At 39.3% G+C, this 14248-nt stretch overlaps 1 protein-coding gene across 5 annotated transcripts in view; it reads left to right on the top strand.

Annotated features, from left to right (window-relative positions):
* Positions 1-14248, top strand: part of LOC102293801 (protein unc-13 homolog C) — a 113164-nt gene that overhangs the window by 74565 nt on the left and 24351 nt on the right. For all 5 annotated transcript variants that reach the window (XM_005912872.3, XM_005912871.3, XM_005912870.3 and 2 more), the window contains 3 exons: positions 10488-10614; positions 12838-12934; positions 14081-14224. In XM_005912872.3, coding sequence (XP_005912934.1) covers positions 10488-10614; positions 12838-12934; positions 14081-14224 — 368 coding nt within the window. The remainder of the gene's footprint in view (positions 1-10487; positions 10615-12837; positions 12935-14080; positions 14225-14248) is intronic.

The following is a 14248-nucleotide window of genomic DNA, read 5'->3' as shown; positions in this document are numbered from 1 at the left end:
AACCAATAACTTAAAGAGAGTCAATAAAATTCTATAATATATAAAAACATCTCGTGTGTTTACACTTCCTTGATAATATATGTATTTAAGCAAATCAATAATGCAACAGAGACAGTGAGAGCAGTTGGGGCTTTGTGTTTGTATGTGAGGATATCTGAGTCAGGGCAGCTGGGCATGTGACCACCTGGGGTGTTACTGACTGCTGTCACAGCAGGTTTGGGCAGCATGTGTGTTTGTGTGTGCGTGCTCGATTTGCCCAGTGGAGTCAGTGTTACAAAAAGAGACGAGCATCACGGATGCACTCAGTCACACATACCCTCTTTCTCGCTCCTTGAGCCTGAACCCTTTTCCCCTACTTTGCCTCCTCGTGTCTCTTCTTGTCATTACATCACTGCATGCCCACAGCGACACATGCCAGGAGGAGGAAATGACTGTCATGTTCCTCAAAGGAGCACTTTGTATGAATTATTGCTCACTTTTTTGTTGGATCGGCTAGTAGTTGGAGCTCTGGGTTTGGATTGGTGGAGAGAGGTTAGTAGTTAAATGAGGGAGCATTTTACAGCTCATAAACCACATAATGGTGTAGCAGAAGCACACACACCCAAAAGCATGCGAGATGCTTTACTACTTTACTGATTGTAAAACAGTACAAAACTTGGAAAGTTTGCATACACTTTTAAGCTACATCTTAAAGGGTTTGCATGTAAACTTGCGAAACATTTTCTTGGGAATAATAAAATGAAATATATTCACTGGTCACTATATTAGGAACATCTTGTTGGTGTCAGCTTGGACCCCCTTTTGGTCTTCATTCACACACAGACTAGACAATGATTTCATGACATGCTGCAGTGATATATAAACATGTGGTGAGTGAAAACTCACAAAGTTCTCAGTGCATCACGTGAGTTCTTGCAACAGTTTGAGCCTATAGCAGTATACCTAGGGAATGTTTTAGGGTCACCTGATCCAGCCTGCTATAAGCTTTATCAAAAAAGAAAGCCTTACGCCTCATATTAAAGATAGACAAGGTGTCTGTCTCCTGAATCCAAACTGGGTGCTGATTCCACAGGAGAGGGCCCTGGTGTCTGGAAGAACTGCCAGCCATTGTGATATTAGAAACTCTAGAAACCACAAGTAAGCCTGCAGTCTGAGAGTGAAGTGCTGTTTTGCCATAGTATGATATTATGAGGTCTTTAAGGGATAATGGGGCGTGATTATTCCCATGCATATTTTGACTTATTTTCAAAACTTTGTGTGTGAGTAGAAGAATTTAAAATTCAGTTCTGGATTTACCAGGGAGCTAATGAAGAGAAGCTAATATGGGAGAAATACGGTCTATCTTTCTAGTCCTTGATAATAACATTTTGGATCAACTGGAGGCTTTTTAGGGACCTTTAATAGCAATGATAATGATCAGTAACAATAGCTACAGTTTAGTGACTGTGGATAGAAATGGTCAGCAACAATACTCAAGCTACAATGTTTATACTTTGTGTGCAACGGGTACTCTGGGGTCCAAAGTGTACCAAAAAAATATTCTCGACACCATTACACCAACCAGCAGCAGTCTGAACTGTTGATATCTGGCAGGATGGATCCATGCTTTCACATTCTTTACACCAAATTGTTACCCTACCATCGCAATGTTGCAGCAGCAATCGATGCTCGGCAGACCTGTCAGCATTTTTCTAGTTTCAGTTCCAGTTTCCTATTTTGATCAGCCTGTGTGAATTGCAGGCTCAATTTCTTTCTTTTTTTTTTTATAGCACCCAATGTAGTCTGGTATCCATCCTTTTTAAGGTTTCATGCATCATGTTCAGAGATGTTCTTCCACAAATCTTGGTTGTACGAGTGGTTATCTGAGTTATTGCAGTGTTCCTATCAGCTCAAAGCAGTCTAGCCATTTTTCTTTTATCTTTGGTATCAACAAGGCATTTTCCGAGTAGTAAACTGGCACTCAGTGGATATTTTCTCTTTTTTAAACAATTCTCTGCAAACCCTAAAGATGATTATGTAAAACTGCAATAGAACAGCAATTTCTGAAATACTCAAACCAGCCCACCTGGCGCCAACAGCCATGCCAAGTTTAAAGTCCCTTAAATCACCTTTCTGCTTCATCACTCCATTTCACAGTCATGACTAAATGTGTTAAATCACAATATTGGTCACAATTCATGGTATGGCATGGTAAGAAAAGTCCTCTTAAAGTTTCACATTCATTGTGTAAGAATACTATTCAGGAAGTTTTTTACATTTTGCTATGTCCAATACCACCTACAGTGCTATTTGAAAGTTGCATGTGTAATAGCAGAAACTGTAGACAAGTGACCAAATTGGTCCTGTAGGTCTATTTTAAGCTGCATACATATGTGTATGAACACATGCACTGTTCCTGCATGTACCGTGTTTTGATGAGGTGGTAGAGAAGAGGTGATTTCTTTGAGCCAATTCAGGTTTCTGCTCAGCTGTCTCATTCAGACAAATGGAAGTATATCAGAGTAACCTGTTTATATAAGAAGGCCCATAAAACTGGCAGGGTGGATGACAGAGACACCCTGAAGGAGGTGGGCCGGAATATCCTGCTTCATTGGTCTATCTATCTGTGTCTGTATGCGTGTGTGTGTCCTTGTGTGCGTATGCGTGCGTATGTGCATGCATGTGTGCAGACAAATGTGCAGGCACTTTCGCACATTTGTTCACGCGCTCAGTTGTGCAAGTAAGTAAGAAGGAATGAATGAGAATATAAAGAGAATATTTGTGTCTTTGTGACTCTGTGCACAGATGTGCATGCACATTACTTAATGAAGTCTTTGATGCATCCTCTGCTTCCTGCTTGGAGGCCCTTGGTGCCAGTGCTGGTGCAGAAATGGATGCTGCTAATTTTAGCATCACTGTGAGAATCTCTGAATGTGTGAGAGGAGAGGGAAAGGGCGCTTCAGAGAGGTAGGAGGGATAACAAAAACAGAGTGGATAAAATAAGAGACAGAGAAAAGATGTGGGAGCATATCGAGTGTGAATGACTGTGACTATAGCTGAATGTATTCCCGCAATCCCTGATAACTTACTAATAAACTTGTACAATTGTGCTGTGTAGTTAGAAACTGAGCTTTTAGAAGCATATCAATCATTATTATAATTTGCCATGTTGTTGTGTAGTTTGTTAATTTCTTAAAAAACCTTAAAAAAACATCCAACAGGGAGCATGCAGACTGGTCACTGAAGCTAAACAGAAGCAAATAAGGAAGAGAATAAAAATAGTGCTTCATTACAGCATCAACAGATTTATTTCTAGACTTTCAGACTGTGATGAAGTTTAAGGCACACATTTTATATGCGCTGTATAGCTGTTTAATGACGGTGGTTCCCAGGGCATGCCGTTGAAGATCTAGTGCCTCTGCAGCCCATTAACTCACCTTCAGCCTGTTGGAGCAGCTTCGCTCCATAAAAGAGTTAAATTGAACTTCAGTTAATGTACAGTACAGTTTTGGTTTCTATAACAAGGTGGTGTTTACAGGGCTGAGGTGTGCCCAATGTTTTTTAAACTATTCTTTTCATTTTTTTTGGCATAAGACTGGAACCTCAGTTCAGATCTCTTAGTACATCATCTGACAGCTTATGTCTTTTTATATTCATTGACTTTATAAAGCACTGAAGAGCAGCTTTTTCATACATGGAGGTCTCATAAATGCTTAATAAAGCCTCCATTAAATGTAATGCCTTCTGTCAGTCCAGTTCAATAATAATGTTTTATATTTCCTCTCTTAAGGAGCTGCTGTATAATATGCAATGTTATTGTATTTGTTTTAATAAAATGGATAACATAAATCCGTACTTAATATCCACAAAGATATAGATTTAACATAAGACCACAAATGCCGCACTACGTGTTGCAGTGGTGATTCATTATCCTGAACCAGAGTGGAGCCCTAACATTAGTTCACCTCAGGTTTGGCTGTGTCTCAGTTCATTATATTTCTGTTTGAGTCTCATCAACATGGGTTGGTGTCTCTGTGGACTCTTGTGTTTTAGCCGAGCTGTGTCAGTAGACCCCTGTGATAAAGCTACGGAGGCCCTTTGACTGAACTGGGTCAGAAGCCAAGATGAAGGAATTATGCCACAGAGAAAAGACGCTGCCTTTGGCTGCCATTTTGCTCCTCTGGGCTTTTGTCTTGAGCACATCCGTCTAACCTTGCACTCTTACAGATATAGTCGCTGAATGGTAATTGTACAATGCAAAAGCTGCGGTAAACTGCTACACTTCATAATATCCACTGTATTAAATCAATGAGGCAGAGAGTGAGGCAGTCTCTTGTGAGTTTGTCTGTCCCTGTGGGCTGCGTCACACAAGATGACATCCTCGCCAGGGACCTTGAGCCTACTCCTCCCTCAGGACAGCCCACACTGTTTACCACCAGCAGGGGAAAATGACACAGATCCAAATACACATACAACAGTGTATGAGTGCACAAAATGATATACTACACACATTTACATGCATATTTACAGCATTTATTTAAAAAGCTAGATGAGACAATGAGACCACGCTCAAGCTCACTTAATACTTTTGTTAATAAATGTGAGAAAGCATTGGTGTAAATCTTCTTTGTGAATGAGATTGTGGAAAGAGGACACTTGGTAAGGTTGGTGAGGGAGCTTAGTCATGCAGAGACAAAAGTTGCTTCTAATGGAAGTGTGTGGACTGTTTTTTCCTAATGCATCCTATTTGGGACTAGCACCTGCATCTGTGTTTTGGACTGTGAAAACACATAGACGCCTGCCAGGCCAATCAGCTGAAGAGTGAAGGTCTTCATACAAGCTGTAATGGACAACATCCACCAGTACTAAAAAGAACTTTAGGTCTCATTTATAGAGCACCTCAGTGCCTTACTGAGTTTCATTCACTGGCATTTTTTTTTACCATTAACTTCATTAATTTAGTGAAAAATGTCTTAGGTGAAGTGTCCAATCGATCATATGCAATCATAAGGCTTTCTGATCTCATTGGGCTGTCACTTTACCTTGTGTTACCTCATTTGCATACAGCTACTTTATTGCTGTGGCCCTCTGCAAAGTTTTGCATCATTCATGAAGAGCTGGAACAGAAACAAAACACATTAGCACCACATTATTGCCACAGTATTTATGATCAAGTGTACTTAAGCATATAGCTCACATCGAAGCATGAACAGCCATGGTACAATTAAATACTTATATAGTTTTTAATATGTCAGTGCAGTGACACCACGAGGCCTTGTGAGGCTGGATTTGCATAAGTAATCATATCAGCATAACAATAAATTTGAATCAACTTACCTTGCAAAATAACAGATCTGACAGAGAGCTACAGTATAATTACTGTCTTCGAGGTGAAATTCGTAAGTGAATTATAAATTAATCGTGTTGAATTTCAACTTCCTGTAATTACATTTTTTAAGAAGGCTCTGCCTGTTTTAAAGGCAAGCTATGTCTGTTGCCTTCAAGATTTTAAAATGGAATTCTCAGCTATAAAAAATTTAAAACCATTTTCAGATGACTCATTGTGAAGTCAGGCAGCTTCTGTATGTTTTATTGCAGTATTTTTTTTAATGTTCCCTGCAGTCTTATTTACCTCAGTTTTTTTCCTCTGTTCCAAAAAAAAAAAAATCACACTGGTAAGAAAAATGACTTTTAGTCCAAGTTTGAAAATAATTATTCTCCCCCTTTGTGTTGCATTTTCTAGAAAGATGATATAAGATGATGTATCTTTATGACTGAGGCGCTTTTAAAGTCAAGAGTATAGCCCTCTTTTAACCACTGTTAGTTACAGTAATTTGTATCCAGAATGAGCTTAAGGATTAAATCTGCTTTAATAGCCAGTAGTGCCAGTGTAACACAATAGTACATACCCTTCATGCTGTTTCACTATACTTAAAGGATCTGTCCTTATGATGCTTCTTTTGGTATCCCTAAACTTTACTCAAGTGCTACGATTAAACCAGAAAACATCAGGATCAAATTCACGAGCTCTCCTCTAAAGCTGGAATAACCTTCAGTTAGAAAAGTCCTAAAATCAGATAAATTATCAACACAGAAATGTAACAGACAAAACGAAACGGAGCGTACATAACATGATTGAAGACTACTGGATTCCTTTCATTTTGTTTCAAGCATGAACTCTTCTTAGAGTTGATTAATTTCCCTCAGCAAGTTTATAGTTAGAACAATCTGCTGTCAAAAAATAAAAATTGTTACCACTTTCTCTAAGTCATTGATGCTCCTGTACATACAGTAATGAAGAAGCTCACTGGCAGCACTGAACAAAACACCTGCTGACCTCTACTTTTCTGTCTTCCAATTGACCTCCATCTGCTTCCTTTAGGTGATGATTGTAGGTGACTGTGAGTATGTGACAGCAAAGGTGTATGCAAGCAGAGCTGAGGGCAGAAAGGTTGACACACTGTGATGGTGCATGTATATGTGTCTGTTCTGCTGTGTGTAAGCAGCCTTGCAGTGCCAGCTCGATTATTAAAGTGGCACTGCCATAGCTATTCAGATATTACAACCGTAGGTCCTCCCTAATAAAAAAATGCAGACGCAGTATTCGGTGTTTAAACCAGCTGCTCCTTCTCTGACAACGACTGAATCACTGAATTCAGGTAAGAACTAACACGGCAGTTTCAACATTGAAAACCACTTTAGCCTTGCAGGTTAGGTGCTGATAAAATTAGTGACATGTCAGGAAAAGAATTCATTTCCTGACATCATTGTGGTTTTTCATACCAGTAATCTACAGAAAATCACTTTGAACCAACCGGTTTCATGGCTGCTTATGAAAATATTCAAAAATAAGTCTAATGTATGCATTTTCAAGCACAGACTACTTTGTGGAGTGGAGAAAATCAGTTGATTGTGACATTTCTCTATGTCTTTCTCTATGGCACTTCTCTATCTGTTGTTGCATTTGTCTTCACATTTCATAAAAATGTAACCCAGGTCTTTGCTTTGAAGACATTTTCTCTGGGGATATCAACATTATGTAACCTTTCAGTAAGATGCGTTGAAACAATAGTGTGCCATCCAATTATTATGTTAATGCTTCAGTAGAACTACTATAACACATGCATTCACATAGATATTTAATGTACATGACAGTCTGCCTATGTCTTTGTTAAAGTGGAGTCACAGTTATTAAATCAGGTATAAAACGAGCTGCGGTAACAGCTGAAAACCGACTGACTCAAGTACAGCACTCACTGTATTGTGTTTGAATGCATCTTGAGGCAGACACGTGTTAATTGCACATATGTAAATATCTTTTTTCTGAGCTTATAAGGAAGTATAGCGAGCATGGCAAGCATGGCACTATTCATCAAAGTAAGCACTGAGGTTCTTATCAGGATTAAGCCACGACAGGCACGGTGCAATGCATTGGATTTAAACATGTCTTTGATGTTGTGTGCTTGTTTATATCTTTTCCTGCATTTGAATATGTGTGTGATTAGGTGGTTTCTTTCTTTCTGCTAAACTATTGTGCTCACTTATGTTCCCCGCTTTTTCAGCCTTATTGAGACCTCTTATCGTGTGTCCAGAAATAGACAAATGTTTTTATGGTTTAGTTAAAATGGATTACGGTATACATTTGGCATTACAGTACGACTCAAATGTGTATCAAATGACCATATGATCAGATGTAGAGTGCCCACGCAACACATTCCATCTGTGAAACACTGAAGCAGCTGCTACACTAAATCGTGTCTGCCATAGAGAAAGGAATTGTATGGCTATTTGCATACTGGATAAAAGTGCATGAAAAATGAGAAGGAAAGGGTCGTGCAGAAAATGAAAAAGCACCATACAAAATAACAGGGAGGGGTTGGCTAACAGAGACCAATAAAAAGACCAAAACGTGATTCAATAGAAGCGTTGGATTTCCAAGGGGAGTGCAGGATGCTTTAGTGCAAGACTATAATGCTAACAAATGTGCACTAGTAGATAGCAACAACAGCTCCAGGAAACATCAGTCTCTTAGTCCATCGCTTTGAGCTGAAACATTGCAACAACTTTTTCATGGATTGTCATAATGTTGTTGTTTACAGATAAAAGAAAAATAATGTTTTTTTTACTTGTGTACGGCGCCCTCTTTTCATTTCTATTTGTGGATTTTTGAACAGAACTCGCCTCCCCCTGTTTTAATCAATGCTAATTAAATTTGATGTGTGTCAAAGCTGCACCAAATGTCCATTGTTTTGCTATGGCATACAGCTCTGTGTCAAGATCTCTGTCAAATGAGCATAACGGTGTTCTTAATGTGGAAAAGCGTGTGTCACATCTTGATTGGTAAAAATGCTTCTGCAGAGCATACACCTGTGCATCTTCACTCTCAGCTCCTTCAGCAAACTTGTTCTGTCCTCACTTCTCCTTAGAGATAGGAACTAAGACGTTCTGTTGTGGTGTGGTGAGATCAGTCTCTAGGTCACAGGCAAGAGGACAGAGGACAGTAGAAAAGGTGGCACACGACGGTAATTAGAAGGGCTCTGTGTTTTGTGCTAATTAGCAAGGGTTAGCTCCCTGCCACCACTGCTACCGAATGCTCAACATTACAGTCTAAATTTAAGGCTTGTCAATGTTTGCACTGTTTAGCCAATATTGTAATGTTAGTATTTAACTAAAATCACAACTTGTACTGCTGGATCACGTCATTACTGGGTCACTCTCATAATTACCAGTTTCACAGAAAACAGCATTCCTGTCAGTATAATTGTTGTAATTGACCAAAAAAGTCACTTTTTCTTTTTTAAAGCTGTTAAACATCCAGCTTGATGCTAAAATACGTAGGAGTGCATTGATATATACACATATATGGAAACCTCAGGCAACACACTGGCACCAATCCCTGTTCTAATAAGGGGACACACACACTTACAGTGTTTAAGTACAAACACAAATTGGACAAATTTCTGCATATTTCTGCAAAGGGACAATGCTGTCTCAGCAGCAGTAGATAGTTATCTCTGTCCTGGATGCAGTTTCCGCTTTACCATAATCAACTCTACTATAATCTGTGCAATAAAAATACAAGTGATGTCCTCATTTTACCACCTCAAAAGCTCAGCCATGCTCCCTTGCCCTTCTGCAGGCTATCTAAAGAACCTTTATAAAACAATAATGGCATAATTGTAATTATAATGGGATAAGAGAAATTCTATTACTGCATTACAGATGTTCAATGTTTCACACAGTTATAGAATTGTGAAGGAAGCAAAGTATTAACTTTCACTATCAATATTACCCATTACTATTAAAACATCACTCATCCAACTGTGCAGAAAAGCTTTTAGTAAACAATTTTCTCACACGGTAGCATGACATTATATAATGAAATGTAATTCCATTAGTATTATATTTTATTTGGGTGGTTATTGATTAGGACAGCTGGAAGCCCACTAATGAGTGACAAGCAGCAGACTGGCAGCTTGTGTCACACCCAATGGAAACTTTTCCATTGCTGCCACCTCTCACACTTGATGTGAGCTGCTTGTGTGGCTGTAGACATGTACAGTAGACCTGTACAGAAAATGTGTTTGTCTTGTCAGTGAAGGATGGTCTCCTTGACCTATATGCTATCTTATCTGTGTTGAAACTGTGATGAAACAGTTTCCTGTATCCAATTTCTTTGTTACAACACACTCTAGTGGTCCTTTGTGTTGTGTTAGATTTTCCCTCCACCATATGGACCTCTCATTTTTGCAGTTTTCTTCTTCTTCTGAGAGCCATAATCTCATCCGTGCCCATCACTGCAGTCGCAAAATGCTTTGCTTCTTATTGGTCTTTCTCCAGTGGTCCCTTCTCTTTTGTCTGACATTTCTCTTACAGTTTCTTTTTACTCATTTCCTTTCTTTTCTCTCATCTATTCTGTCCTAACCCCTTCGTTTGCACCATTACCATCCGTCTCTTCTAAAGGGGATCCCATGAAAGTGTTTAATTGTTCTGAAATGCCCACGGTGAGCTGGACTAAATGACTCAGCAGACTTGTCAGCTGACATGAAAGTCTAATTCATTTTAGCTCTAGTTTGTTTGCAGTCATTCAAAAGCTTTCTGTCTCTGGTGAGAGCTGGACACATTCGCAGACGCATTTTATTTCCTTGTTCTTTGAGAGCTCAAGGCTATACATAATCGAGGCTGTTAAGATGTCAGACTAAAAGCAAGCACTGTTGCGCAGGTGTTTTTCATGTTCATGGGGATATTTGCTTATTTATATAAGCAAATATAAGAGTATGTGAGTGTCTGTCGGCTCTTGTGGTTCTTCTGAAGATGTTGAAAGAACAACAGAATGCATTCAATACACTTACCACTAATTTAAAGCATCCTCTCCAGTCAGTCCAGGTCCTTCTACCTATAAGACTCATTCATTTTACAACTTAGATTTCAGTGTGACATTATTAATGACTTCCAGTGAATACTGCACTTGCTAACATGTGTGCCTCATGTTTTAATCTGCATTACAGAGCATGATAAGCACCGCCTATGCAAAAGCACTGAATACATGAATCTTCACTTCAAAGTCAAATGGTTCCATAATGAGTATGTCCGTGACCTGCCGGCCTTCAAGGATGTTCCACCAGAATATTCTCTGTGAGTGTTTTCCACACATCTACATGCACAAACACGGGCGTGCCCCCCCCCCACACACACACACACACACGCACACACACACGTGTTACTGTATGAGCAAAGGTTTGTGCATGAACTGTTAGTTAAAATTATGGCAAAGATAAAACTAATACAGGCAGTAAATGAAAGTCATAATCAGCTTTTGTCAAAATGGTTTAGAGAGCTGTTGATTCAGCTGTAATAATTCCCAATGATATAAATGAGGATCAAATAAATAACAGAACAGCTTCTGTGCATCAACACAGATTCACTGCAGGAAATCTGCATCAAGTTAGGTGGAAGGTGATTTTGTATCAGAGCACCGGCCTTCAATGGTAGTGCTAGTGAAGGATTAAAACTAAAAAGCCAAGTTAAAACATTTAAATTAGAGTGAAGTTAAAGGAGCATGAGTGGGAATGACATCACACCTACACGAGCTGTGCGGACATGGAACCCACGCCATGAAGCTCCCAGAGCACAGTTTTTGTACTGTTGCTAATGCCAGAGGAGGTTTGGATGAGAGCTGGAGATTGCACTCTGCAACCCAGTATTCAGTAACCCCCCTTTGTTACTTCATGTGGTCTGCCACTTTGTTAAGTTGCCGTGGTTCCTGAATGCTACCAGTTTGTAATAATACCACTTTAAGTTGAATATGTAATCTCTAGCACTATCTCTTTTACAAAATTACTTGTTGCAGCAATGGCATGCTATTGCATGTTTTAATCTGCATTACAGACTAGTGCTCATATTCACTGAGCTCTTTAGAACAAACCATTATTTTGAAAATATTTGCATGGCTAAGTGCTTGAATTTATATACCTGAGGCAGTGGGACTAAACATGGCTGAATTCAAAGATAAGAGGTGCAGACCCATACTTTTGGCAATAGAGCTTAATTTATCGTGGCTCAAGAGTTGGGAGTTCGCCTTGTAATCGGAAGCTTGCCGGTTCGAGCCCCGGCTTGGACAGTCTCGGTCGCTGTGTCCTTGGGCAAGACACTTCACCCGTTGCCTACTGGTGGTGGTCAGAGGGCCCGGTGGCACCACTGTCCGGCAGCCTCGCCTCTGTCAGTGCGCCCCAGGGTGGCTGTGGCTACAATGTAGCTTGCCATCACCAGTGTGTGAATGGGTGGATGACTGGAAATGTAAAGCGCTTTGGGGTCCTTAGGGACTAGTAAAGCGCTATATAAATACAGGCCATTTATTTGTTTTGTCCAAATTCTATCATGTGGTAGTCATATCTGCCATTAGGCATTACAAAGCTTTATTAGATGATAAGTTTTCAGTGTTAAAATTAAATGGGTAAATATCACTCACTTTCAGCTGTATTGTTACAGAATATATTTCACTTGAACGATCTATCTTTAAAACTTTGAAGTTTTAAATATAATTTAAAACCATTGTTATACATGCAGCCGTTTCTGGTTAAGCAAGGATACTGTTTTGATGAGGAGAAAGAATTTAAAGCACTTAGAAGCAAAAAAATGTTTTGTTCTGCTTTTTGTGTAAATAGCTGCGCTATAGAAACATGTGCTAGATGCAAGTAATGCGCTGCCCTCTCTCATGCAGCCGGTTTATCAGAATAATGACTCACCCTTCCTGTCGGCCCAACTGTCACTCAAACACCATCAACAGCAAGATTGATTCTTCTAGAGGCATACACATCATACATACAAACACACGGACACACACACACACACAAGTCTCCCTGTCTGTCTTCCCTTTCTCTGTCACCCCGCCCACCTTATTTATTGGCTTTACTTCATGTGGCAGATGCCCTTAGCCAGAGTACACTGCAATTTTGGGGGAACATCCGCTGCTCTGAGGACAGACTCAGGCACAATATTAAACACGGAAATGTCAAAGTGAAACAGATAGAACAGCATTATTATTCCGCTAACAAATGTACTTCTTTACCAGACTCATTTGTTCCGGCCTGTCTTCCTCTGTCCTCTGTCTGAACTTCGCAGTCTAATCTGTCCACAAACTGAAATTTGATTTTAAAAACCTTCGTGAATGACAACCTTGGTCAATACCACGAACAAAATCTGCCAACTTTTAAGTGCACTACAATCATTTTCAATTGATTCCCCCATATTTATATATGAAAATCTCTTGCCCTCTGCATCTGAATAACTTCTGTATAATACAAAGAAACCCCAAACTACAGTTTGATCCTTTAATGAAAAAAGGCTTTTTTGTTTTAGGTGGTTTGAGCCATTTGTCATTCAGTGGCTTGATGAAAATGAAGATGTTGCTATGGATTTCCTCAATGGAGCGCTGGAAAGGGACAAGAAAGATGGAGTGAGTACAGCATTGAATTAGTTCTTAATATATAACTTTTATATTAACTCACCAAAGCCACTTGCATGTTTATTCACAAGGACGGCCTGTTTAGCCTGAATTTACCTCTTGAGTAGGTTATGGGAGGATAAAAGGAATTTCACACAGTCCAAACAGCCCTCGCTCTAAGAGTTGATTGGAATATTAATAAAATTTCAATTAAAAATTGATATGAACAGGAAACAAAACATAATTTTCGGGGCAAAGAAAGGCACTGAATGATCTTAGAGAATAATGAAAGGAAATGGAAAAAAGCTTCAGAAAACAACTGCAGTGTACTGAGGTCTGTACGCTTGTTTGTTAATGTTTATCAGAGTAAAAAGATATATATTTCATCTCGTGCAATTAACCAGATAAACACCTACAAATGCTACTATCAACATCACAGAATATATTGTTTGCTAAAGTTAACATTTTCTGATATTTCAAACTGCATAGTGAAAGTGTTTTTTATTTAAACCTGCCCAAGTGGAAAACTTAAAAAAGGGGTAGATTCCCAGGTTTTAAATGTCAAGCCCAGTTTATGCACAGCCTTTGAAAACAGTATTTCAGTGTCCTCTGTGATTTTTTACAAGCTTTTTGAAGTCAGAAGCATATTCCTCTGTTATCTACTCATGGTGTCTATGACTGAGATATTTTTAACAGAAACACTATGCTAGAGAATATGTAGAAACTGCAGTATTTTTGGATGCAGGCCCATTTAAGCTCTATGCCTCCTACTCCCCATCAGCGTCCATACTCCTCAATCAAGTGTAACGTGTACTTTATTTTGGCAGTTTGCTCATTATTTGTTGGAAACAGTTAAATTTTAAATTCATGAAATATCATAATCACCTAAAATGTATTGATTGTAGTTCATGTGTATACTGAATAACCACAGAAATTGATATGGTCTTTTGAAAGCATTTCAGATAGTTATGTGGCATGTTATTAGTGCATCCCCAGTCATTAGTAAACATCATCAGTACCTTTACTCAGCATTTTAATTATCTGTCATTTTAAGATACAACTGTCAGGCAATTATGAAGGTGCCTAAAGGTCGTAAGGTCTGACATTTTTTCTTTCTCTTTCCCTTCCATGTTTCCTTGTCTGAACATGTCTCAACAGTTCCAGCAAACCTCAGAGCATGCCCTCTTTTCCTGTTCTGTGGTGGATGTGTTCACTCAGCTAAACCAGAGTTTTGAGATTATCAAGAAGCTGGAATGCCCAAACCCACAGGCTCTGGCTCACTTCATGTGCCGCTTTGCGAAGGTCAGGCTCTTTGGAAAGGCCCCC

The sequence above is a fragment of the Haplochromis burtoni genome, unplaced genomic scaffold (genome assembly GCF_018398535.1).
Source record: "Haplochromis burtoni strain Fernald_Lab_line unplaced genomic scaffold, NCSU_Asbu1 Contig_2, whole genome shotgun sequence".
Lineage (NCBI taxonomy): Eukaryota > Metazoa > Chordata > Actinopteri > Cichliformes > Cichlidae > Haplochromis > Haplochromis burtoni.
The sequence above is the reverse complement of the archived record's forward strand: the minus strand, read 5'-3'. Positions and strand labels throughout refer to the sequence as shown.